The sequence below is a fragment of the Micropterus salmoides genome, unplaced genomic scaffold (genome assembly GCF_014851395.1).
Source record: "Micropterus salmoides isolate LMB-PRFRI ecotype aquatic unplaced genomic scaffold, ASM1485139v1 Ms_hic_scaffold_7, whole genome shotgun sequence".
In the NCBI taxonomy this organism is placed as follows: Eukaryota; Metazoa; Chordata; class Actinopteri; order Centrarchiformes; family Centrarchidae; genus Micropterus; species Micropterus salmoides.
This window is the reverse complement of record NW_024044459.1, coordinates 24702067-24729477: the sequence shown is the minus strand read 5'-3', so window position 1 is coordinate 24729477 and position 27411 is coordinate 24702067. Positions and strand designations below refer to the sequence as shown.

At 40.2% G+C, this 27411-nt stretch overlaps 2 protein-coding genes across 7 annotated transcripts in view; both read left to right on the top strand.

The window, feature by feature from the left end:
• Positions 1-13743, top strand: part of LOC119891454 (oxysterol-binding protein 2-like) — a 49570-nt gene extending 35827 nt beyond the window's left edge. For all 4 annotated transcript variants that reach the window (XM_038703111.1, XM_038703114.1, XM_038703115.1 and 1 more), the window contains 11 exons: positions 798-996; positions 2117-2237; positions 2982-3048; positions 3533-3685; positions 3784-4029; positions 4198-4318; positions 4975-5078; positions 6203-6298; positions 6698-6882; positions 7043-7263; positions 10713-13743. In XM_038703111.1, coding sequence (XP_038559039.1) covers positions 798-996; positions 2117-2237; positions 2982-3048; positions 3533-3685; positions 3784-4029; positions 4198-4318; positions 4975-5078; positions 6203-6298; positions 6698-6882; positions 7043-7263; positions 10713-10855 — 1656 coding nt within the window. In that variant the 3' untranslated portion in view covers positions 10856-13743. The remainder of the gene's footprint in view (positions 1-797; positions 997-2116; positions 2238-2981; positions 3049-3532; positions 3686-3783; positions 4030-4197; positions 4319-4974; positions 5079-6202; positions 6299-6697; positions 6883-7042; positions 7264-10712) is intronic.
• A 3299-nt stretch (positions 13744-17042) lies between these two features.
• On the top strand, positions 17043-27301 carry si:ch211-102c2.8 (trichohyalin). Of its 3 annotated transcripts, none has more exons than XM_038703125.1 (29): positions 17043-17146; positions 17645-17720; positions 17825-17931; positions 18520-18574; positions 18658-18750; positions 19051-19614; positions 20374-20457; positions 20563-20658; positions 20930-21037; positions 21127-21208; positions 21337-21478; positions 21614-21706; positions 21795-21907; positions 22049-22175; positions 22270-22389; positions 23184-23414; positions 23518-23580; positions 23674-23769; positions 23996-24097; positions 24186-24368; positions 24453-24584; positions 24679-24911; positions 25014-25140; positions 25237-25320; positions 25414-25625; positions 25809-25835; positions 26044-26119; positions 26240-26437; positions 26818-27301. In XM_038703125.1, exons 2-29 carry the CDS (start codon positions 17654-17656, stop codon positions 26857-26859), a joined length of 3657 nt encoding a protein of 1218 aa, XP_038559053.1. In that variant the 5' UTR covers positions 17043-17146; positions 17645-17653; the 3' UTR covers positions 26860-27301. The 3 variants fall into 3 exon arrangements, with proteins under 3 accessions (XP_038559053.1, XP_038559052.1, XP_038559055.1); XM_038703124.1 differs by having other exon boundaries at positions 24171-24368; XM_038703127.1 differs by lacking the exon at positions 25809-25835 and having other exon boundaries at positions 24171-24368.
• Positions 27302-27411: the final 110 nt, after the last annotated feature.

The window sequence follows — 27411 nt, the reverse complement described above, 5'->3', positions numbered from 1 at the left end:
CATCATGCACGTTTTCAGCTGTGAGGTGTTATTTAGGTTCATTGACCTTTGAGTTCATTATGAGGCAGGGCTGTCGGAAAGTGCCAAAAAATGCTGACATGTAATATATATTTTGATCTGAAGTAACCTCTTAGTCTCAGCAGTAAAATCAAGGCAGCCACAATGACTCTAATATAGTCTGCTTTTCAATCGGAGGTTTAACCTCTAGCTCATCACTCACTGATGTTTTCTGTTTACGCTGTGCTTTGAGGCACATTTGACACAGCAGGGAGACCCAGTAAATGCTCGGCAGACGGCTAATTAACATTTTGATAAATGCTTGGATCATTGGTAATAAATAGGCTTGATTACAATGATTGACGTGAGTGTCTGTACACCCTATTCCATCCCAATGTTCTCTCTCTCAGATTGTTGTATTGTTCTTATATCAGGATGTAATGAAAAATGATATACTGATGATTTATTTTTTATTTTTTGTTGACTCAAATAAATTGTGGAAGTGTTCATAAATGTTTTATGATTTTAATGGTCTTGTTTTAAACAAGAACAGGAACCAAAAAGGTCATTATTTTTTCCAAAATCCCCATGATGCCACTTTGTTGTAAAGCTGTGAGAAGAGCCATTTTAGGACACTGTGTCTCTTAATGCAGAAGTCTGAGCTGTCATAGCAAGTTGAAAGTAACTTGTACCTTGCTAAGGATTATGAACAGCAGATTGTTTTCAGACTGTATATTTTGGAAATTAAACTTTCATAGCTGCCAGTGTCTTTATGTACATGTGTGTATGTGTTCTCCCAGGCGTGTCGAGACTTCTTGGACCTAGCAGAGACTCACAGTAGAAGATGGCAGCGGGCGCTGCAGTATGAGCGAGAGCAACGTACCCACCTAGAGGAGACCATTGAGCAGCTAGCCAAGCAGCATAACAGCCTGGAGCGAGCGTGGAGAGAAGCACCCACGCTTGCGTCCACCACACCCAGTGCCCCTACCACCAACAAGGGTGAGACTGACAGTCTATGTGTTACTTACGCCTGTGTGCCTCAGTATACTGGCTAACAGTCATGTGACATCTGGGTCCATATTATAGAAAGTCCTAATGCATAGGAAGTAGATTTTAAGTTGTGTCACAAGGTTTGGATTGGATTATCGTTAAGTTAGAGATGGTAATTATATTTACCAAGGACTGTAGGTCCGTGTAGTCTCTTCTGTCAGTCTGCCCACCCATGTGTTTATTTTGTTTGTTGTTTACCTATAACCAACATACAGGCTGGCCTGAAATTTGCTGTGTACATCCATCCTCCTATAGAAAGAACCCCGTTGATTTTGGTGAACACATGACCTTACCTTTTAGTGTGAATCTTTCATCTATAGAAAAATGATTTGTACAAATAGCTCAAACATCATTCAATACCAAAACAGGACGTTGTGCTACACTTTATAGTATTCCGTCATTTATATAGTGCAGTGATGGCTGTAATGGTAATGGCTTACCGGAGTATTTTCTCCTTTAAAAAGTTGGAGGGGCGAAAAAACATTTCCTAACTCTTTTGTGTATTCATGGCCAGGATGTTGTGGCGGTTATGATCTTCTCTCAATCCAGTTTTTTTATTTGTGGAGTAGAGTTAACCCATCACTTCAGGCTGATGCAAATCTTTATCGAATAAATTATTTTTATGCATCAAACTACGTATTATTAAGTAGAAGCTGATTTTAAAAGAATGGTAAAAGTTCTGTGTGAAAGACAGTATTTGTGCATATTAGTGGTTATTTGTTTGTTTGGTCATAATTTATCCTATTTTTTAATAGAATCACTTGTCATTACACAGTACTCTGATTTATATATTTGGATTTGTGCCTCTCTGTTGGAAGCTTTAGTTTAAACACATAACAGATCATACTGAAAATTTAACGTTGGATACTGAATATTAGAAACACACGCACCCGAGGAGCTCGCAACATTCACGCTAGTTAACCAGCAGGAACATTGCCAGTTTTACTAAGCTGATTATTCCTTGATTAATCGCCATGGGTATGTGATTATACGCTGCTCTCTCCTGAACTCTGTACAATACAGTTCTGCTAGTTTTGAATTCTCACAAATGTATATGTCCTGACAAAAGGGAGTGAGAGGCTGCACAAAGAAGAGGCAAGTGATGAAGATGAGGATACTGAGTACTTTGATGCCATGGAGGATTCCCCTGCATTTATCACAGTGACTGCCACTGAGAACACACAGCACAGGTCAGTCGCACACCCGGGATCCATATTTTGTTATTTGCAGAAACAGCAGGACAACTGCCAGACAGATATAGTGATGAAGGTTTAGTTGAGTTTTATATTTAGTGTACATGTGTAACCACAATAAACCATTTCTGTGGATGCTCAAATTGGTCATAATAGTGAATTTGATTCTGACTGACAGCTGAACAAGCTTCTGATGTTAGCTCATGGTGTGACAACTTAATCTACACACATACAAATCACAGAGTGGTGTGCCCTTCACATTTTGTCACATGTGTTCACTACAGATAAAACTAACATAAGTCTCTAACCCATGTCTGCTTTCTTGCAGCAAAATATACCAATTTCTGTTTTTTTGCTCATTCAGTACATTTTTGTACAACAACAGTGGCATATTTGTTTGCTGCATTGGAGTCAGTCTCCTTCTGACAATTCTACTTGTTTTTGTAGAATGTGTGCTTCTTTACTTTATAAAAAATATGCTTGTAGTGTTTTCTTCCTCATCATTGTTAGGTCTTTTGTCTTTTGCAACATATCCCTCAATTCCAGTAGCGGCATTAAGAATGATGGAAAGTGTTGCACAGCATTCATCTGTAATACCCAGCAATCTGTTTGCTCCCTCGTTTGTATTGTTGTTTTTGTGTGTGTGTGTGTGTGTGTGTAAGTGGGAATTGAGAGATAGGAACATTGAGTGTGTTTATATGTCCAGTGCTCATTGTAGAAAACATTTTCTTTCTGTTCCAGGCGATCTCAGAGTAATTTGAGTGGAGCGAGCGGTGGCCATTCCAATGATTGGAACCAGGACGACAATGTAAGTGTCGGTCCTCCTAACTTGTCTGACATCTGTGAACACTGCTGACTTTTCAAATCCTAATATTGGGTTCATTTGTGCTGCTCATTGACTTATTTATATAACTGTCTTCACTTGCTGTTCTGACATTCCTCCTTTCCTACCCTACATTCATCCCATGCTCACACACACACACAAACACGCCTGCGCAGCCTTTGTCTGTGTTTCCTACGGTCTCTTTGTCACCCCTGTGGTGCCAAAGATACACAGCTGCTTCATTCCACTAAATCTTAATTACCAGTCAAACATCTGTTGTTCTCTCCCCTCATCTCTCTGTTGCAGCTTCTTCTCTCCAGCACACATCTGTGTCTTTCACTCACTCTGTCATTCTGTCTCCACTTGCTGATATTGCTGCCAAGCTGTCCATGAAGTTGAAAGTATTCCTCAAACTTGTATATATTGAATATTCTTTTCATCGGCCCCGTCCCCTTCCACCTGCTCACAGATGTCTCCGAGCTGTAATGATGTGTCAGGGAAGGAGCTGCAGCCCCTCAGGCAGAGGCGGACTCGTGTCCCAGACAAGCCCAACTACTCCCTCAATTTGTGGAGTATCATGAAAAACTGCATTGGCAAGGAGCTCTCTAAAATTCCCATGCCTGTAAGTGTATGAGGCATGGCCCTCCTTCTTGCTGACAGGTTAATGTAAATCTGTGTGATTCCCCTTGTGTCTCACGTCTTCTTGATCCTCCCATTCAGGTAAACTTCAACGAGCCTCTGTCAATGCTGCAGCGTCTCACCGAGGACCTGGAGTACCATGAGCTTCTGGACAAGGCGGCTCGCTGCGACTCCTCTCTGGAGCAGATGTGCCTGATCGCTGCCTTCTCCGTCTCATCCTACTCCACCACGGTCCACCGAACAGCCAAGCCCTTCAACCCCCTCCTGGGCGAGACCTACGAGCTCGATCGCCTGGAGGAATTTGGCTACCGCTCGCTGTGTGAGCAGGTAACAGCATGACCCCAGGGAGTTTTTGTTTACAGACTCACTGATGTGCACGTACACATGACACACAAGCTGAAGTACACAAGGTCAGCCTGTGTTCTCTAAACAGCGTTTGCTGCTTATATAAACATATATTTCCTATATTCTCTTTACCTTTATCTTTCTTCTAAGGTGAGCCATCACCCCCCTGCAGCTGCACATCATGTGATTTCCCAACGAGGCTGGACCCTGTGGCAGGAAATCACCATCGCCAGCAAGTTCCGGGGCAAATACCTCTCCATAATGCCTCTGGGTGAGACATTTCATATTTTGTGGGGAATACATCAAACTATATGTGTAAATAAAGACTGTATCATGGAAATTTAACAGCCCCAGCAGGCAGAGTTCAGTTGAGAAGGACTACACTTGAGAGTAGTAGACAACTGTGCTGCCTCCCACACAGTCTAAAGCCATAGCAAAGGTTTTGAGGATGAATCAGGAGGGTTTTATGACCCCTTCTGACACAATAAAGTATGGGTGTAAAGGGAGCTCTCTACTGCATTGGGACCCAAGAGCAGGGGTCTGTTGGCTCAGATAAATCAGAGATTTGATAGATGCAGGTCCAACCAAGGGATGGTATTTATCTGGCTTCTCTCACTTCCTGTTACATGCCTGCTGCGATACCATGTAATTGAAAAAACTCCTAAGTGGAAAGCGTTTTTGGTCAATTACAAGTTATCAATATTCCAGGGTTAGGTCACACAGAAAATACATGGAAATGTATTCCCTGTGCACAGGGCATACATGTGTTGGATTACGTGTTTTTCAGGTGATGCAGGTCAAATTGATCATGTCCACAAACAGCCCACAATCTAACACATCACTTCCAGGTCTGCAATTGCAGATTGGGAACAAAGAAGCTGTGGTATTTCTTTTCTCTTACAGCCCTTTGTCCCTTTCCCTCCCCAGGTGCCATTCACCTGCATTTCCACTCCAGCGGGAACCACTATGTGTGGAGAAAGGTCACCTCCACAGTGCACAACATCATTGTGGGCAAGCTGTGGATTGACCAGGTCTGTTTGTGAGCACTTCTGATTGGTAACCATTCATCCACAGCTCCAAATCCACAATCTTGCCTCAATTCCTCTGATCTTCCAGAGTAGCCTATAGATGGTTTTTCCGCCCATGTTGCCGTAGTGCGTGGTACAGACCAGCAGAGCAGAGTGCTGTAAAGAAGGGAATCAGAGCACATGATTAAGGAGCTTCACAATCTCTAGGGATTTATCTTTGGCTTTGATCTGTAATAGCACCCTAAAATAACAGCCACTTCTTTCTGTGAGATGGCCCAGTTGTGTGTTTGTGTAGATCTTTTTCTGCGTGTGCCGTGTTTCATATCAGTCTGTCAGTCAGAGTGTGTGTGTGTGTGTGTGTGAGAGAGAGTGCTTGTGTTTGCATGTAGGAATATGAAAGACTCACTTACATCTCTGAATTATTACTCTCAGAACAAGCACTTTGGTGTGTGGAGTAATTAGGCTTCTTGGCTACCAACTACAATAGGAATACCAGCTCTGAATTAGTAAACCAAAGCATAATGAGTTGGTAATATTTAATAGTTTGCAAACATCGAGCATTTCCTGGATATTTATGGTATTTCATCTTCTGTGGAGTTTTTTGTATGTTCAGAATTTTGCAGCAAAAATCTGATGATGCGTTGAATGCATTTCTTACCTCATACAAAAAATATTTTTTTATGTTTAGTTTCTCCATTGTTTACTTTTTGTGATTACATTGGCTTACGGTTGTCTTCTGTGTTTTTAACTCTTTTGAAAAACTCTTTAAAGCATTGTAGTGTAGCCTAACTTTTACAACAGCAATTTACCTTTACAATAACAATTTACAATAAGGGATGTCTCTAAATAAGATGTTTTGGTTATTTTTGCTATTAGCATGGACATTCGAGATACTAGTATACCACCTCCATGTCGATTCAAATTCCTCTCCCCAACTTAATTTTGTCCACTAAAAAGTCTCACCAGTATCTACCCTTTTTATCTCTGTTCAGTACTTGGGCTTTCTCCCGCCGCCTCCATGTACTGTACAGACACTGTTAATTAATAGCTTGGATATGCTATCATTCTCTCCGTGTGTTTTGTTTGTCTCTCTCACCCTTTGTGTTGTTGTGTCTGTATTTGTGCAGTCAGGGGACATTGAGATTGTGAATCACAGGACCAAGGAGACCTGCCAACTCAAGTTCTCCCCCTACAGTTATTTCTCCAGGGACGTTCCACGGAAGGTAAATGCTTCCTTTCTACACTTACACCTGACCTTGCTGTGATGTCATATGATGAGGGGTTAAACTGTGTGATGCTGCCTCCTGCTGGACAGTATAAACAAATAACAGTTCTTACAGTAGTTTAATATAGAAGAAGCTCACTGTATGAAGTCACACTGCAGTGAGGTAACCTCTTTTGGGGTTGTACAAATTACCCAAAAAGGGGCCACAATACTGCCTTCCTTGCTAGTGACTGGTTAGGGATATTTTCTGGTGTCCTTCCTAAGGGACTGTGCATTTATTAGAAGCAAAGAACGTGGTGATACATCTGCAAACAAAAGATAGCTTGCTTTAGTTTCTTCATTCCCTATAGTTTCTATGCAATAAGTCTATTTTCTGATATCCTTTTGCTCTCTCCAGGTGACAGGTGTGGTGTCAGACAGTGGGGGCCAGGCTCACTACATCCTCTCTGGTACATGGGACGATAAAATAGAGAGTTCCAAGATCATTCAGAGCAGCCGAGGGGGCAGTGGATCAGAGGGCAAACAGAAGACCGTCTATCAGACATTGTCTCCCAAACTGCTGTGGAAGAAATACCCTCTCCCGTAAGTGCTCGTCTCATCAGCTTCATGAAGCAGAACTATGCAATATATGAGTCATAGTAGTTGTATAACAGCTGCGAAGTTCAGTCAATATCAGTCAACACTTAAGTTCAGATTGTAGAGCATCGCCCTGTGTAACTCCTGTGAATTTCCTTGTACTCAGGGAGAATGCTGAGAACATGTACTACTTCTCTACGCTGGCACTGACCCTGAATGAGCAGGAGGATGGAGTGGGACTGACAGATAGCCGTCTGAGACCAGACCAGAAGCTGATGGAGGAAGGGCGATGGGATGAGGCAAACTCAGAAAAGCAGAGGCTAGAGGAGAAACAAAGAGCCGTGAGGAGGAGGAGGGAAGCGGAGGCCTCAGACGCTCTGGATGACGGTATGAAACGGAGAACAGGAAGTATGGTGTCTGATGAGCAAAGAGATGTTGAGTAAAAGACAGAGAGAGGCAGCGATGATAAAGAGAGTATGAAGGGAGGGGAAGGACTTGCGGGGACATCCTATCGGCAGAGTGCCATGGATGTTCTGCTTTAAAAAGCAACTTTTTATTGTTAAAAAGCCAAACGACTCCAAACTGACCTTAAAAAACATGATTTCTCAGAAAACAAGTTGAAACTAGAACTGCAAGCAGTTGTAAGTGGGGTCCAAGCCTCCCGGCATAAGCTGCCCCCCTGGCCCCGTGGTGGGCGCACGAGTCGGCCCGTGCGCCCCGCCGCGGCTCGTGGGGCACGTGGAGAATAAATGACCAGAGTTATAAATGAAAGGGGCTTGCAGTTATGGAGATCTGAAATGAATGTCTGTCTATGGGAGGCGTTATTTCATATCCAATTAATAGCGCCACCTAGAGGCGGATTGACCCCAAATTTCACACAGCCCCTCGGGAGGGCATGCCACATAAGGTCCCCAAGTTTGGTGTAGGTCGGCCATTGCAAACGTAAGATCTGACATGACATCTGGTTTTAGAGGTTGTGCAAACATTTGTTAGTTTATAATTCGGACGTTTTTTAGCGGATCAAAATTCCCTCTACAAACTTTTATGGGCTCGGTCCAGAGATGGTCCGTGCCAAGTTTCGTACCGATCGGACTTGGCAACGTCATCGCACAGAGGCGTGTGTTATACCATCCGAATCGGCAGAATCCCCCAAACACAGGTTTATGAATGTGCGATGTAGTGGTGCGTAGTTATGAGGATAAATGTCCTTTGGTTCAAAATCCCATTGAAATGAATGGGGTATTTGAGCTTCGATTGTAGCACCACCTTTCGGCCGAATTGCACCAAATTTTTCAGGTGTCATCAGGCCCCAAATTTGGTATCACTCGGACTTGTGGTTATGGAGATATAAAATGCATGTAAGGGATTTTTTTTTTACATCTTTAATGTGCAATAACAGCAACATCTATGGGCATATTTGGGTCAACTTTGGTGCCTATAGAGAGGGGACCATGCTGAAAAATTCGGCTCTGGTTTCATGTCAATGTGACTTGTGGTTATAGAGGAACAATTTTTTCTGGATAAATAGCGCCACCTTGGGGCTAGTTGTACGAAATTTTGCACAGGCCTTCAGGGGGGCATCCCACATTAATGCTCCAAATTTGGTGTCGATCAGCCATTCCAAACATAAGATATGACATCACTTCCTGTTTGTAGCGTTTTTCGCAAACATTTGTTAGCTTGTAATTGCGGCATTTTTTGTCGGATCAAAATTTCCTCTTCAAACTTTCATCAGCTTGGTCCACAGATTATCCGTGCCAAGTTTGGTTTCGATCGGACTTGCAGCTTCGGAGGAGTTAATTAAAATATGTTTTTAATTAACTTTTTTTAAATTAAAAAAACATGCGATTTTGCGGAAAAAAAAGTTTAGGCGGAAATGGGCATGGCCTATACCACTCAGCTCGATCCCCCGAACGCGTGGATGTAAGGTTTTTGATATGCGGCTTTGTAGGTGGGAGTTCCAAGCCCAAATGCGTTGACTTTGCGTATAGCGCCGTCTAGAGGCAGAAGTGTGCGAATTCTTGCGCCTGAGGTCATCGACAAGAAGTGGACCTGCCTTGTGAGTTTTGCCTCTGTAGCACTTACTATCTAGGCCGCAGTATCAGTTTTCTTCAGGAAGAATAAAAATTAAAAACGAATACGATTCCAACAGGGTTCCCAGCTCCGCTGGTACTGGGAACTTGCGGGTTCCCAGTACACTCGGGCCTGGAACCCTAATTATTAAAATTGATGGCAACAAGATAAATCAATAGTATCATTAAACTATCTGGCACACTGTCTGTGTTGAAGAACATTAACAATATCATAAAAACCAACTTTGAAATGGGAATTTATAATGGGGAAAATATTACCAGAATCAGGTAGTACCCCGCCAATAACAAAAGTACTCATTATGCTGAATGTGCCATTGCAGGAGGAATGTATATTATTAGTATATGAATGTACTTATCACGTTAATGTTGCAGTTGATGGGGCTAATTTGAATTACTTTATATACTTCTGTGTAGTTTAATCTATATTCATATATCATTATTTGTTGATTATTTTTTAATTAATACTCTGAATCTCTAAAGTAAGTAAATCTGTCAAATAAAAAGTGGAGTAAAAAGTACAATATTTCCCTCAGTAGTGTAGTGAAGTAGACGTTTAACATGAAATAGAAATATTCAAGTTAAGTGCAAGTACCTCCAAATTATAGGTACAGTAAGTAAGCACAGTAATTGAGTAAATGTTTCCACCTCTGACAGAATGCTATATTTAACATTAGAGCAGTTTACAGCTGCACGTCAAGACAGTTGTTACTGAGACAAACAGCCAAGACAGACCTCAAACCAGCATTAATAAGTATTATTATGGATGATTTCTTTAGGTCTCCTGATTTTAATGGTTATGATTCAAGAAATAGTACTTTATGGAGAACTCAACAGAAACGTTTCATCCTGGTGGCATTCCTATGTCTGTGTGTGTGTTGTGCATAGGCTAGATTTGTTTTCGATGTACCCATGACTTGTCTTTCTTTTCCTCCCTCTATTGGTGGTCAGAGTGTGATAATGACTCTGGTGAGTGGGGGTTGCCCTGTGCCCCTTTGTTGTGCATCACCCCCCAGACTCACACACACACACACACACCACACACACCATCCTCTGTGTGTCCTCTGTGTGGTCTGCCTCTGTGTGAGAACTGCATGATACCCCTCTCATGTCAACTTCTCCAGATAATGACTCAGGGAAAAAAAAGACTTTTTCCTGCATACATGTGACATTTTCATTTAGAACCGGCCTCAATGATATGTTACATGAAATAACTAAGTAATAGTATATAACATCTAAGTGTTCTCAGTGTGCTATGGTAAAGCCACATTAGAAAGTGATTAATTTGCACTGCATTGTCATCCTGCTGTCGATTGCTTGTGGGCACTTTTCTGGTGCATTGACCAACAGTAAACAAGTTACTTATGTTTTTATAAAAAGAACAACAACATGAGCTTTATCTCCCTTTTTTGATTGGGTTTCTGTATTAAGAAACAGATGGATTATTCAGTTCAGGGAGTTCCAAGACTGTGATTGTAATTTACCCCTTCAACATGATCGATCCAGGTTTTTGTTTCGCACATATCGTGCACATTTGCATTTAATTGGCACTTTTGAGTTCATCTTGTTCGCCTTCACATAAGCTCGGTTCACATTTGCAGTGCACAGCGATTGATTGCTTCCCATATATATTCATATGTATGAAGGCGAATTGATCACTCAGCAAATTGCCTGCAAGTGTGGCTACTCCACTGGGGTGCAATAAAAATGACTGCGATTGACTAACACCTGTGCTTCCTCCCGCAGGTAGAGAATATGAAGGCTACCAGCCATTGTGGTTTCACCAGAGGAGGGACTCCGTCACTGGAGAGACAAACTTTGTGTACAAGGGAGGTTACTGGGAGGCGAAGGAGAGACAGGACTGGAGCATGTGTCCTGACATCTTCTAACCCAGGAGCTCACCCAGGATCGCTCTAAACCTCACTGGACAGGGAACTACTTTGCCTCCAGTCCTTAAGCAAGGGGGCGTGCTGGGTTATGAGCACCGTGTGGACTATTGTAAGCATGAGAATGTGTACATTTCACACGCTCTCGGATTACACTGTACCTCCAAATGTGCATTCTAGTTCTGTTTTTACTATGGGGGAAAAGGAAGGTTCTCTGAGTAGTCCTCTTTGACACTATACTGAAACAGCAGTGAGGTAATGTGTGGATGTGAGGTGGCGTTGGAGTTGTAACACCACACAATAAAGGCACCTGCACACTCCCGAAATCAGGTGCTCTCTGAATCCTACTCACAATGCACTTTTTTGTGTTAATTTTAAAAGTTTTACCGATTAGACAGAAGCCCACATCAGAGCAGCTCACGATTATAGACTGACAGCTGACAGAGTCATAAATGGGCGCACAGAAACTGAACATTGTTGAAGGTTACAAGAAAAGTGTCCTCATCTTCTGTTTTATTCAGCACAATTAAGATGATGCTAGACCTACTGTATAAATCTTTAATTAGTTCCCTTTTTTTCTTTACGGGAATGATTTCAAGTGCTCATTATTTGCCCCTTTTTAAGAAAGAGGCTAAGGCTTGGAAATGGTGTCTGTCTGTTTTCGATTTTATTATTAGTTATGCAGACACAAAGTGTCAAAATTAATTAAATAAAAAATACATCCGTAAAACATTGTATAAATAACTACAGACAAAATAGTTAATGTAACCACAGCTGTGTGAACTAATCAGTAAAAAAAATTTATACTCGTTTTCCAGTATTACATTTTATTTCATGCTGCTTATTTCCACAGTAGTTTATCGCAAGTCAGTTTTATTTCTATTAAATTATCTCATTTAATAATGTGTTTTTTTAATCAAAAGTCTCAAGACAAACAGAAAGGTACGTAATTGGCCTCTATCTGAATTAGCTGACAGGCAAAGTAGCATTATGATGTAAAACGATTTTTGAGAAATAAATGCACACTTGTTTAAAATAAAAACAGAAGGAAAGATATAAAACTGGAAACACATTAAACTATCATTGTTAAAATAAGCAAATAACAGTTCATTATAATGAGCTGTGTTTTATGAATTCATTGGATTACTTTATAATTCTATGGTTATGATATATTTTGTCTGTATTTATTGATATGATTGTTTACTGTATTCTGTATTATTTATTTAATTTTCAACACTTATATAATATTTGATTGGGCAAATCATCTTTTTCTTACACAGTAGAGGCTGATTTATCTGAACTGATGAAATATACAGCAGTGCAGAATTTTATTTGGAGTGAATGTTGGAGTTTCCCTCCATATATGTGAAACTCCAGACTGTTAAGTAGTCAACTAGACTATAGTCCATGTAGAGATAATGATATTCCTTTCATATTTTAAAAATAAACTGCCTCTATACTTAAATGCATTTTAGTCAACATGCTTCAGACATCTTCCATGTGTGATTCTGATTAGTAAAGTTCTGCAGTAGTCAGTCCTTTAGTTGTAACACATTAGTGCAACAGTGCAGCATTGAACATCCATGTCACTCTAATAGGAATCTCCATCAAAGAAGTGAATACGCACTTTTCACTGTGGTTGACAATAGGTTAGTACATATCTCTGTGTTGATGTTACATGTACTTTACCTTGTTCTCTGGTGCTCTCCCATAGCAACACATACCGAATCCTTGGTGACCATTTTCAGTGACATCATCATTCTCAGTGATCATACAAAGCAACACATCGCTAAGATGTTGAGTAGTTACCCCCCAGGACATCCAGGAACATGTTGGTTTCTATAGTGTGCATTGCACTAGCTCCACAGCCTCCATCAGTCACTAGTTTGTAGCTCAGATGTTTCCAGTAGGACAAATTGTAAGTTAAGTGAGTGGAGCAGTTTCTCTGAGGAGTCCGGAGTGGCTTCAGCTGACAGGAGATCAGGGGTAATAAAAGCACACAGGGCTGGTTCCTGTAGCACACCGCTGTTCAGCCAGCCACACAGGACTCCCCCAGCTGCTGCTCCAGACTCAACACAGCTCACACGTGTACTCCTTTCATTCGGTGTTTGTGGACATGCTGATCTGGGATCAGCTCACGAAGGTACCCTCAGTCTTTTGCCTTTAACTGACTGAACAAGGGAAAGAGTCCCCTGACCTGTGCACTACACGTCTCCGGTGAAAAAAGTTTTGAAAACCAGTTGGTATTTTTTTGTAATTATTGTTAGGAATGTAGAATTCAAGGCTGGAGGTGTTGTATCTACCGTCTAGTCCATTTGTGTGAATATTTGTGATAAGCGAATGATATTGTAAAATGAAGAATAATTATACTAACTCTGTGAATTAAGTTATCTGTACAGCATAGTTCACATCTAAAAAAAAAAAAAATTTAAAAAAAAAAAAAAAGACTGAATGAGCCTGAAGGATTTGCTGTAATTTTAACTTTTAATCTCCAGATTGATGTTAACCCTCAATTTGGCTGCAGATTTCTTGTTTTGTATTTCCAAAAACTGTCTTGACACACTGAAAATATTTTTTTATAGAGTCCTTGATACTAGCACATTAGTAACCGTGGTTCAGTGATGATTTCATAGATCATATCTGGCAGTTCCTCTGATGTGCAGGCCATAAAGATGTATAAATGCACTGGAAAAGAAATTAATTCACTTAGAATATTCACATAGAGTGAAGGAGATTTTCAGCATGATAATATGAGCTGGTAAAATGTAAAATGTTTATCTTTGAGATTGTTTATCAGTGAATTCATGATTTGATAATGAAATTAATAATGATTGATGTAGTTTTTTGCACAAAAGATGCTTCTGCTCATTAACATAAAATGTTTGCGTGCATTTTGATTTGTGGCAGTCACAGTTTGATCAATCACTAAATCTCTTAAAAGCTTAAAGCAGGGGTAGGCAATTTATTTCACAAGCCTCCTTTGTTATATTTGTTGAATTTGTCTTTACAACCAGACAGCAACCAATAAATAAAATGCTCTGACCTAAAAATGGTGAAGGGAGGAGGAGGGATTTTTTGATACTTCTAGCTGTCTCTTGCTAGTTTCTCCAGTGTTGCCTACCCCAGCTTTAATGGTTATTCAACATTTTTGAAAATGCACTTATTTCCTTTTCTCTTTTTTTTTAATTTAATTTAATTTTATTTTATTTTTTTGCCAAAAGGTAGTTGCAATTATCAATATCTCACTTTAAGGTCTTTACAACAAATGTAAAGCAAGAGCCAGCAGCTGGTTAGCTTAGCTTAGCATAAACACTGGAAACAGAGGGCAATAGCTAGCCTGGCTCTGTCTAATTGAATTAATTTTGGTGGTTTAACCTTGAGGAAGACGCTACTCCCTGACAAGAAATTGTCTTGCATATACCGTCCCCTAAAACCAAAAGTTGCCGTTTTTACACTTTGGATTTTGTATAAATACATAATCAAGATATAACATGTTAATTTGTGTACCTGTGATGAAAACCATTTGTGACTGTATAGTACTTGTGGATGAGCAATTCGATCAGAAATGACGAGTATGTAACATGTTGAAATACTGAATGTATTCAGAAACTTACTCACTCATAAAAAACAACAAAAACATGTTAATTAGTGAACTTTAAAGGCCCTGGTAGCTGGAATCATTTACCTTCAGGAAGAACCAGGCTAGCTGTTTCCACTGCTTCCAATCTTTATGCTAAGCTAAGCTAACTAGCTGCTGGCTTTAGTCGAATTTTGAACAGACATGAGATTGGTATCAATCTTCATATCTAACTTTTGGCAACAACAAAAAAAAGCAAACAAGATTATTTCTGAAAATCTCAAACTATTCCTTTTAATTTGATTAATTACTGCTTTGGTTCTCCTCTTGTTTGTCCACACACGCACACACCATTGACAGAGGTTGTGTACACTTAAAATCATATCAAGGGTGTGACAGGGTGGACACTTTTGCAGGAACAAAAATCTTTTTCCATCTTGAAAGTTGTCATTGTGCAGTTAATTATGCTTCATGACATCTACAAACGGAAAGTTAGTCTGTGATTTCCTTTCTCAGCGATCAGTTTGACGTTACAAGAGATTTTCTTTAATATATTGTCTTTGAGATGATTTTATATTTTAAAATACATGTTATATTTTGAACGACAGTGGAGAGCTCATCATACATTTTTAATCAGTGTATTTCCAAATAACGGGACCTCAGTCCTTTATGGTGACTTGCCTACTGGAGTGGCCCCATGTGAAGGCTGGTACAGTATCGGACGCTGTAGCAATAACGGGGTGAGGCGTAGATTTGTAGATTTGTTCATGGCTGTTGTTGCTTTAAAGAGAACAGTTGTTGACCTCATGCAGAAAGGGAAATAAACAACCAAAGTGTATGTGGAGAGTGTACTGTAGACAAAAAAACACCCCTCTTCATCTGCCCTCCCTATCTCCGAGGGTTTTAATGTGGGGTTCCTTTCTCTCATTTCATCTCACCCAACACTTAATTCACTACAGTGTGATTTTTAGCTTTAATTTCTCAGCCTTTATTTTTCAGATTTCTACCTTCTCACAGGTGCCATTATTCTTATGTTGGTGTTTTCATACTGTTTGTATGCATAATGAACTTGATTTGTGTGCATGTGTGGCACACGTTTCCCTCTCATTCGATGCTGCTCGGATTTGAGGCATAAGTAAACTAATGAAGATGGGGAGATTTGTCTTGCCTTGTTTAAACTGAACCCTGCTTCTCCTTCGACTGTGACTTACGGATTTGTGGTGAGATGGCGATGATGTTAATAATCTGTACGGTGATGAAAGTTATGAGACACATCACAACAGCGGCCTGGTACAGTAGGTCAAAGGTGATTGACCTGCCTTGACTACTATTACTGCCTAAATACACGTAGGTGTATTCAGGTGTAACTGTAGATTCAACTGAGGTTTTGCTTCTTCTTTTTTTAGATTGTGTATTTTCTCCCTTAATTTATACTCGTATAACATTGTCTTTAAACAACAAAGACACAATATTGAAAAAAAGAAGATAATAAAGTTGTTATTGTTGACACTGGATATCTGTCTGCTTTATATTCTCTCTCCACAACAGCTGGAACACGGGATGGGTTTAAATCACATATCTGAGATTGTTTGCCAGTTTTAGCACAAAAAATGACCAACCTTATGGAAAATACTGACAACCCTAAACAGTTTTTGTAAGAAAAGGCCAATAACTACCTTATAACTATACTGTACATCATTATTATATCTACCATGTTTGATGTCTAACAGGGAATTATGATACCACTGAGCTGAATGGCAGAGCAACACCCAAGAGACACTTGTGAACTGAATAAAAAGACTGATAATGTAATTATCACTGACCGAAGATAAATCTGTAATAACAGCCAAACAAGAGTTTAATAGACACAAACTACAACATACTTATAAATAGACATGAACAACAAGAAATTGAAATGTGTTATAATTAATACAAATGAATTTCATTCATTTTAATTTAAATGAAATATTAAATCAAACAATAAATGGAACATTCAAATGTTTGATTTAGTCAAATCAACAAACTTGACAATAACGTAAAACAAAAACATCACCAACAATATAAATAATAACAATAAAAGGAATTAGGTAACATTTCACTAGAACTTTTAAATCTAATCCTGTGTGTGTGTGTGTGTGTGTGTGTGTGTGTGTGTGTGTGTGCGTGCGTGCGTGCGCGGGTGCGTGCGCGCGCAACCCCTTTTTAAGCTTTAGTAGGAAGCAACAAATACAGGACATTTTAAAAGCCCTGAGTTTGTTGTAGAGGTTGTTAAGGGCACAAATGTGTCAAGGCCATTTTAATGTGGTCCAGTCAATATTTTCTAAAGAGGGACTCATCTTGCCTTGCCAACTCTTTTCTGGGCTTTCAACTCAAAATTCTTTATCGGAATGAATATTTAGGTTCAACAATGTTGCCAAAGCAGAAAATCACATATAAACAATAAAAATATATTTATATATATAAATAATGAACAATAAAATTAAATTTAAAGACAAAACAAACAAACTAAAAACAAAATGTATCTTACATTGGAAATATGTATATTTTAAGCAGTGGTCCTGTCCAGTGCGGGTCGCGAGCTGTTTGACAGTTTCCAGGGCAACCAACTGACGCTCCTGTCAATCAAGACTAACGAGTGCAGCGGCTGTTCACTTTCTGCACTGAGGAGTCAACTTCAGCATCGATTTAAACTCTCCGCGTTTGTTCCCTGAAAGCAAGTAAGTCCTGGATGTCTGAGGCAGTAACAATGGTGGTGATTTATGAATTTCAAACGTGATATTGTTTTGTCTTCATGTAACCTAGCTACATGTAAAGTCAACGTTAAATTAAATCATTAGGGAGTTTCAGACTTATATCTACTATAGGTTTAATAATGTGAAAATTCTTCTGAGTAGCCTGGCCTAAGAAAATCGTCTTTAATAAACATATGAGCGGGAAAACCTTGCATTACAGTGTTAAAGCAGACTGACTTATAATGCTCCTGTAGGCCTACATAATGTTCATTTTGGTGAGTGGGAGAAACAGGAAGGCAGGAGATTTATAGTCTTCTTAGTGAAAGTCTATTTGGCTTGCTAACAAGCTAAATTGTCTTGGTTTCCTGGACAACAGAGCAACATAAACCCCCCACTCCTCATGACTGCCCAGTCAGCCTTGTAAATACTGGGGATGTTGTGTCTCTGTGGTCTTACTGAGTGTCTGCAAATTTCTGTCTTTAGTAATAGGACATGGCTGACAGAGGCCATGGAGGAGCAGAGAGAGATGCAGAGGACACAGATGAGCTTCTTTGCACAGGTCTGGTTTTGCACAGGTTTTATTGGCAGTACATCTATGTCATGTATATCTCACTCTCTTGCACCCACTTACACTCTTGTTCACCCTTTTTTCTGCCCTCACAGATATGGATGACAATAGCAGTGGGTTTGGACCAGATACTCCGCCTCTCAAACTGGACCACTGTGACCTTCTCTTAGATGCTATTGATGCTCAGCTTGGTCAGCTGCAGGTCTGTGGTTTTTATTCTGTCTGTCTGTGTCTGTCTGTCAGTATATTTACTCAACTACTGCACTTGAGTACAATTTTGAGAGACTACTATTTACATTTTATGCCACTTTCTATTTCTACTCCACTACATTTATTTGATAACTTATGTTGCTGTGTAGATTTCGATTATTAATACAAAACATAAATTAAATAATAAAGTCTGATGTATTATTAAGGGTTAAGATACTCTGCAGTGTACAAAATAATCAACATTAGTTCCACATTCACCAGCTGCAACATTAAAGTGATGTATACATTATGCACCATTAATATAATCCAATAAAATTATATATTTGATTCTGAAATGGGCCATTCTGCATAATTAGTACTTTTACTTTTGATACTTCAATTATATTTTGATGCTAATACTTTTACTTTAGTAAGGACTTGTATCAGAGTATTTCTTCACTGTGGCATAGCTACATTTACTTAAGTAAAAGATCTGACTAGTCCTTCCTCCAGTGCTGTCCGTCTGCTTTTCTGCATGTATGTATGTGCAATCGGCAAAAATCGTTATTTTTTAAGCAGTAAATGTGATTAATGTATGCAGGTCCAGCCCCAGAAACGTCAAGCAATTACCAGAGAGGTGGATAGCAGCGAAGCAGGTAAGTCCCAACACAGAGCTTTTACCAAATACCGAGATTTGTTTTTCATAATCTGCTTTTCATTTTTTTTTGTTTTTTTCTAGCTCCTCTTGGGTGGAGTCAGTCTCTGAGCAAAGACACAGGGCTTGGAAGTACAACACAAACAAATGACACTCCGATGATTGAGCAAACAACAGGTACTATTTCAAAATCAACATCATTGCAGGAACAACTGTTAAAGAAATTATAAGCACTAGTTGTCACCAGGTTTTTTGTCAACATTATGTATACTTGAGTTTATACAGGTGAAAACTAAAAGTGAAACGAGTAAGATGTGTACATGCTCCATTTACCCTCTTAATATTAGAGTAAGCCCAATGTCTTGATTGGCTAACATTTGTTTATGTGAAAGTGTTTCCTCTTTAGTTCAATAGGACATCAGATCAAGCTTCTTCTTTACACAAAAGCACCCCATCTCTCCTCTCCTATTTCTCCAGAGAGGAGCACAGGCTGCCAGGAAAGTCCTGCCTCTCATGAGGGAACTAGGCAGAAATCAGACAGAAAAACAAGAGACAAAGAGGAAATAGAGTCTCACAGGGAGCAAGTCATGTGGAGGCTCGAGAGACTGCTTGGAGACACCTGTAATGAGGGAAGGATGGCTGGAGAAACCCACCCTCCTTCAGACAGCATCTGCACTGAGGACTTTGCCAAACGCTTCAGAGATGAGATGGTGGATTTGGCATTGCCAAAGAGTAATATGCAGCAACTAGACAAAGCAAAAGAGGCTGAGAAGTTAGAGATATGTGACTGTGACGCTTGTCAGAGTGAACAAAAGGGACAAAATGTTTTTAATGTAAACACAAGAGGTGCAGCAACAACTGGGAAAAACAGTAAAGACATAGACGCTGCTCGCTATTCCCCGTCAAACAAGCCATGTCAAAGAAAGAAACTGGAGAAATGTCTTTTTGACAGCTACGGAGTAAACACATCACATGTTAGTGAGAAAGCAGGAACTGGAGAGAGATACAACATACCACAGCGGCTTGGCGATGATGGCAGCAGTGAGTACTCTTTTACAGACTCATGGGAGACAAAGAGCTGTCAAACATGCAAAGACTTTTCATTATTATTCTTAGGTTCAACATGTGAGGATTAAGAGAAAAGCTATCCATCTGCCTGTCCATGTGTGTGCCCAGCGCTTTGCTTCAGAGCAGGTTATCTCCACAGCTACTTGACAGGTTGCCATTTAATTTGTTATGGGTATTCATGCTCCCCTGAGGATTATTCCAAATGATTTTAAAGACCTTTCTTCTAGAACCAAAGTCATGTCAAATTTTCCTCTCAATCAACACTCCATTCCATCCAACAGTGTATCTTGAAAATTAACAGCTTGATTTCCATGTATTTTGCTGTGGATATTTATAGTGCCCAGAAGATTAAATCTAACACCTAAAACAATACTTGAAATTATTGCCTAGAAATTTTCTGAGGCCGTTAATTACCCCCAGAGAACGAAACCGTTTGGACGTGAGCTTTTGCAGTACCATTAGGCGAAAAACACACATACGGTACATAACCTAATAAATGACATTTGCGGAGCACATTTACTCTCGTAAGGGGATGAACCTTTTTAATTTGAAGGGGCATCCAAAGGAAAAACTTTACATCTTTATCCCCAAGAATAGTGCAAAGTATTGTATATTGTTTGTACCAGCACTTCTGTATTTTGAGTTGTACATACTTTACATTGCACACTAGCATACCTCTGGTCTTCCTTTTTGGGTCCTGTTCTTCTTTGTTTTGTCTCTCCTGTCTTTTAGTCTCTCACAGAACAGAGGCCATATCTGAACATGAAGCCCAGCGGCAGAACGACAGCCATTTTCACAAGGCCAGGTGCTTGGCAGGTACCTCACACAGATTACGCCGCAACTGCAAGCACAGTCTAGCTAAGATTCTTGGAAATGAATTCACTACAAACAGTGATTGTAGGCTGCTTGTCTCTTTTACAGGAGTGCCTGTGTGGAGTTTTGACACCGTGTCCATTGACAGTGACCTTGACTCAGTCTGCACCGAACAAGTTAGGCAGCATATTCACAAGCGGCCAGGTAAGAGACTGTGGAAAAGGTGGAGGGAAGCAGGTCTGATTATGAAATGATAAGACATGTTTATACACAAAACATCCCAATTTGAAATACAGTCACTAACAAAACGTTTGACAGCACAAAGTGAAAAAAATTTAAGAGGCAATGAATGATGAAAATCAAGAAATGCTTGGAAATAAACTCTTTAAATGTAAAAAAATAATAGTTAACAGGAGTATAACAAATATGTATAAAATTACTGTTAACATCATTTGTGTGACCCCCTGCCTCCTAGCATGGCGCTCGCTCCTTCAGTCTGTCACAGGCATGGATGACTACTGTACCAACCAGAGTGACTATGACACACCCACACAGGAAGAAAGTGAACCTCGATCTACATCAGGTAAAGCAAGATCTGACTGTGTAGTCCACAGTAATAAAACAACTGAATCTTTTAAAGGTCACTGAATTTGCCTTGCTTTGTTTGCAAAGGCCAGAGGTCCTCTCATGGAAATGTACAGAACAGAAGTCCTTCTGCCCGTAAAGCACAGCGTAATAAGAGAGAAACTTACAGGTAAACCAAATGGAAGAACATCTAAAAACTAAACATTTTGGTCTTCTCTTCGGTGTTGTGTACACTTTTAAAATGCTTATTTTGCATACATTTCTGAATTACACACTGTGCATGTTTGTGTTTCACAGACTTGTGTGTTTGGGGGACTATGACAAGGACACAGATGAGGAAATGAATCACCGGAGCAGGAAATGCAGGTCTGAGAAGACATCAGAGATGTTGCAGTGTGATTGGGTGAAGATGAAAGAGCGGCTCTCTACACTCCGACAAGTGAGAACGAGTCTCCCAGAGTATTTTAGTATCATATTTTGTATGAACTGAGATGTAATTTTATGCCAACTGTATAAATTCACCTGTGCACATGTGTATGAGACGTTGCTTAACTGGTGTGCGTGTCTGGTTTAGGAATGTGAGAAAGAGGAGGAGACGCTGCAGTTGAAGAAGATGCAGTTAAAAGATGTTGAGTTCTCCCTTGGTGAACTTCAACAGAGAAGAAAGGTAAGTTATAGCCTCTTATATACAGTAGTTTATCAGAGCACTGTAGAGAAGTCTCGCTTATACTCACAGTTTATGGTATATGTCCCAGCATGCCTTTCAGGAATTACATCGAATGACTGTAGAGACAACAAAAATGGAGAAGGAGAGGAGGACTCTGGAGTTCGTTTTGAGAGACAGCAGGGCAGGGAAGGATGCTCTTAGGTATGAAACCAATCTCCTACTAATTGTATTATACAAAGCCGCATGCATCAACAAAGTAACCTCACATTGCATCAACATAATCGTGTGCTGTACAAAGAATAGTTCTGTAAAATTATTATTACAACAATGAATGTGTTGTAGTTCTCAGCTGCACGAGCTGCAGAGCCAGAGAGACTCCTGTATCCTCGAGTTAAGAGACATGGAGGAAGACCTCGCTGCTCTGACTCAATATAAACAGACTCTAAAGGAGGCAGCCTTCACCGAGAGGGTAATTAATTCTCAATCAAGCAATTAGTTTTTTGGCTGTGTCTCATTCTTAATACTAGACTTTTTGTTATGTTTCCCCACTCTTCCACAAACAGCCCAGTGTCGTCATGTCAGTGCTGGAGAGGGAGGAGATGGACAGACAGCTGGACAGCGCCAAAACAGAACTGTTTGCTGAACAGCGACGAGCAAGAGAGAAGCTAGAGTCCATGCAAGAAGTAATGTGTTAAGGACCGTTTATATCATTAATTATAACTATAATGACAATTTTAAAGTTATTACAACAGTGTTCACACTACAACAGTGCAATTCTAAATAATATAAAATAATAAAACATGCAAGTTTGTTACTACAACATTATTTTAGATGATGAAATAACAATAAAACAGTTTCAGCCATTCAAATCATGGGGTAGAAAGGGGTTTGTTTGCAGTGGCATTTCAATCAGAAACTTTTAACTTTTAAGGTAAATTATCTTATTTATTCAAAGATTTTTAGAAAAGAGAATACATGTAAAATATGTGTTTTCCCCAAAAGGTTATAACAAAAAATTTTAAAACCAGCAGTAACCCTTTTACGTTAACAAGTATTACTACTTGTGAATGTATCCTTTTAATTTTTTGTTATTGTTTCGCACTTTGAGTGAAACTACAGGGAGAAGGTATTTGTTTATATGTGAAAGGGAGATTTATTGTCTGTGTTTTAAAATATCTCTGGCTACGTGTTCATGTATGACCTTGGAACAGAAGCTGGAGCAGACTCGTGAGGAGCTCCAGACAGCCACAGAGGCAGAGAGCACACTGAGGAACAGATGTGCTTGTCTGGAGGAGAAACAGAGGCAGAAAAAGGATCAGATTGTAGTGGCACCTCACAACATCATACTCTAATTTCGAAGCCAAAAAAAATCTAATATTTATCTGTTAAGCTAATGGCACACTGTCAATGTCCACTTTTTGTTCATTCAATAATTTCTAACTATCCGCGCTATTTTTGGTGTATCTCATTCGATCAGGCAGTAGAGGTTCAGGTGGGCGAGTTGCAGGGTGAACTGGGACAATGCAAGGTCAGAGTGGGTACTCTGGAGAAGATGTTGGCTCAGAGGGAGCTGAAGCTGCTAGATTTGCAGGAGCAACAGATGGCCTTTCAAGCTGAAAGAGATGGACTGAAGGTGGAGCTACAGCACCTGAAAACCCAGCACTGCAATGCACTGAAAGAAGCCCAGGAGCAAGCCCATAGAGTGATGGTAAGTGCTGAGGCTGTCTGAGGTTTTCCAAGCCTACAGATCATGATATTTTCAAATGTAACACTAAGTCCCAAGTAAGTGGGTTCCTCTTTTTTAAATTCAGAAGGCCGCATTGAAGCAGCAAAAGACAGATTTGGCACTGGCTTATGAGCAGCAAATCAAAAAGGTGACACATGGGTCTGCAAACTAAAATACTGATTCTTCAAATGACATCATCACAATTTAATTGTAGCAGTCCCTCTGGCTGTTGTGTCCTCAGGTTAATAAGCAGACTGAAGAGGAGAAGGCAGACGCTTTGAAAGAACAAGCTCTGTCTCTCACCCAACACATTGAGTCCTTACAAAGTTCCCTTCAGGTCAGTGTGATTCCCTGAGCATATGAAATCCACTGTTTTCTCAATGTAAACTATTTGGTGAACTGTTTTATCTATAGTACCTTACACGGCCATGATGAATGCATATATTGTAGTCTAACTTGTGTGTGTCATTTTCATGATTATAGCTCTTTGCACTAGATACACAGTAAGTAAAAACACTCTATAAGGTAACTTCTCAAGATATGATCCTCTCCCATTCTGGCAGCTAAAAGGAGAAGAGGCAGAGAAGCTGAGGAATTCTCTGGAGCAGCAGAAGGAGGAGGCAAAGAAGCATGAAGAGGAGCTGCGGGTAGAAGCCCTGGAAAAGGTACTCTGATAACCCTCTGCCTAATATGTGCCTAAAACGTGTCTTTTTCAACACGATTCCATGATACGCACAGTCTGCTCCCACTCAGGTGCAGAAAGCAATAGAGGAGGAGAGGAGGAAGTTGGAGGCAGAAAAAGTGGAAGCTGTGCAGGTGCATTGCGGGATACTGGAAGAGCAGAACAGAAAGAGCCTGGAATGCATGAGGAGTGAGATGCAGCGAGAGAAGAGTAAAGCACTATCTCTTCAACATAAAGTGGTGGAACTGAAAACAGTAAGCAACCTGGACATTACCATCTTAAATAAATCCAAGTAAATGTGCATTCTGTCTGTGCATGATTTTCTTTTTATCTATCAGAGAGTGCAGGAGTTGGAGAGTGAACGCTGTGCGTGGCAGAGAGAGCAGGAGTCTTTGGTGGCTGCTATTTGCAAGTCACAGAAAGAGGAGCACCAGGCTGAGCTGCAGAAATTGCGGAGACAGATGGCGCAGGTGACAAGAACACTGTAGAAAGCACTCATTCACAGGCTCATAAAAGAGATGTGGTGTTGCAGAAAAGCTGACATGGTGTGGTCCGTGGTCACAGGAGAGTCAGAGAGCAGTGCTGCGGCTTGAGCAGGCTAATCAGCTGTCAGAGAAAGAGGCTGCGGGACTCCGGGTGATGATAGAAGAAAGGGAGAGCAGCCATAACCAAATCACAGCTGAAATGGAACAGCAGCTCAGACACTGGGCCCAGGAGCTGGGAACAGAGTGCCAGCATCTACACCTCTTACTGGAGCAGAGTGGAACCAAGCCTAGTTCTGTGCAACTACCTCCCAGGTATATCTTCCTGCTCTGGCTTAAATACCTGGTTTAGAAAGAAGTGAATACTTTGTGAGTTTGATGTTTAGCTTCCAATTTTGATGCATTTGTATTGTGCAGGCCTTCAGTAGCTGAGGCTCTTTCAAACCTGAGAACACTAACAGAGCAGTTGAAGCACCTGATTAGCCATCAACACCAGGAGCTTGATTCACAGAAACAAATCTTTGTGCAGCTGAGAAAAGACAAGGTATAGTTTACAAACTGCACTGTGCCCTTGCGTTTGCAAATACAGCACATTAGATATACACATGAATACACGTCTACAAGTTCATCTTTTTGTCAGGAACGAGAATTGAGCATCCAGAGGCAGCAGCTCAGGATGGAGAGAGACCAAGCCTTGGATTCTCTAAAGGAGCGTCTCATTCAGGTATGAAGTTGTGCACTTTGTGTCATGTTGCTGCACACGGACACAGAGAAGTAATCAAGTAGAGCGTTGATGTGCCACGCCATATTTCTGCAGGAGCACATTGAGGAGTTAAGCAGTCTGAGCAGGGCTCATATGTGCGATGGAGGAGCTGAGGGGGGAGGAGTGGCAGCATCTCTTCGCAAACAGCTGAGGGCCAAAGACCTGGAGCTGAGGCAGGTTCAGAGGAGCATGGGTCAGTGGAAAGAACAGACTGCAGCTCGTCTGGCATGCAAGTTTGAGGAAGAGCTGACAGCTGAACTGGAACGGTAATGTCAACACATTCATCTTGTTCCGTCTAAGTATTAATCAGTAATCTCCCATACTATATGGAAATGTAAAACACATGTACTCCTAAAAATGGCTCAGAATCCAAGATGGAAAGATGGAATGGAAATCAAAAATTTTTTTTTCCACATTTAAGTTTTGCTTTAATTTTTGCTGTTCCACAGGTGCAAGACAAAGTTGTTACGGGACAGGTAACTGGTTTCTGTGTAAAATAGATGACATACTAACCAGGTTTTGTCCTAACAAGAGCACGATCTCGCCTCAACTCACATATGCGTGTTATAGCGTAGATGTAAAACCAGCTAAACATGTAAACCCATAATAACCCCACTCCTTCATGCAGTTATGTTAATTATTCACAACATTACAACCTTTTTGGTTTGTTTGTTTGTTTCCCAGAAAAATAGCGAAGACTCGAGAGGAGAGGAAGAGAAAGCCTGAGAGGCCTGTCGGAGAGATGACGCTTAGTGCAAAGGTAAATGTTTTACTGTTCTTGTAGGCATGAAGGCCAAGCTCTTAAAGATACATCACCTAAAGATATAACATTCATTTGTTTACTGACAAAAGACCTCACTGTCTTCATCTCCCCCATCAGGAAGCTCAGAATCCAGTTTGCTCTTCCTCCCTCTATGTTGCTGCCTCCCACAGTGCCTCAGATGTGGCTTCATTTAAGCTTCTACGTTACCTCCAGAGCAGAGTCAAGCAGCTCCGTGTAGAAAACCAGGCCAACACCTGGAGTCCATCGCCTTCAAATACAGTCCCTTTAGATTTGTCAGGATCCTATCTTACAACAGTGAGTACATTGTTTTAATAGCAGGTTACTGCTGATTACGGACTTGTCCCTCTTTCAGTGTCAGAACTAGCTGCATTTACAGTGGTGATAAACAAGTGGACAGTAAACAGTCATCCTTGTAATTTATCTTAGGGCCAGGTGAACTATTTCTATTAAGGTTTTAAAGTATGTATATTAATCTAAGAAGTGAATGTAGGAAGAAACTAATTAAATTAGTGTATAAAGCTTTTTTTTTAACATTTAAATATGACAACTACCACTCTGTAAGAGGCACAGCACTTTTGGATCTGATCCCAAAAAACAAATTTTCGTCAGCATTTGATTTCTGTTCGTCTTTATAATATTATAATAATAGCTAATGTTGGTGTCTCCTTTTATAGATCAATCAAGGTCTAGACGTCGCTGGGATTCAGAGCCACTGATCAATCAGGAAGTCTGAAGTTAAGGACATGAAACCTTACTCTGTGTGTGCTACACACACTGGTGATATAATGTTCTCTAAATCTGACTCTCAGGCATTTCAAGGTATGTGTGTGGCCACAGAAATAATAATTTACAGTAACATATGCTTAGATAGCAGATTAACAAGCAGGTCAGAGTGACAAATGACACAACCGATGATTTGGCCATAAAGTTCACATTCCTCTGTGTTACGGTAGTCAAATTTTATGACTTAAGGTTACAGTGAACAGTGAGTGATGAACTGACATTTCTGTGAAGATAATGTGAGTTATGTAAGAGAAACATATAGGGCTGACAGTTCTGGGGTAATCCCTTGTATAATCATAAATGTTACATGATTACAATTCAATATAAATTTGTATGTTGTAATAAAAAGGAGATTTGTGTCAAGTTCAAACTAAATTATGTAATAAGCATTTAATATGCCTTTAAACATCTTTATCACATTTGTTATTTTTTTCTATCTTATGAAAATGTTTAATCTTAAAGGTACAATTTGTAAGAATTGAGAC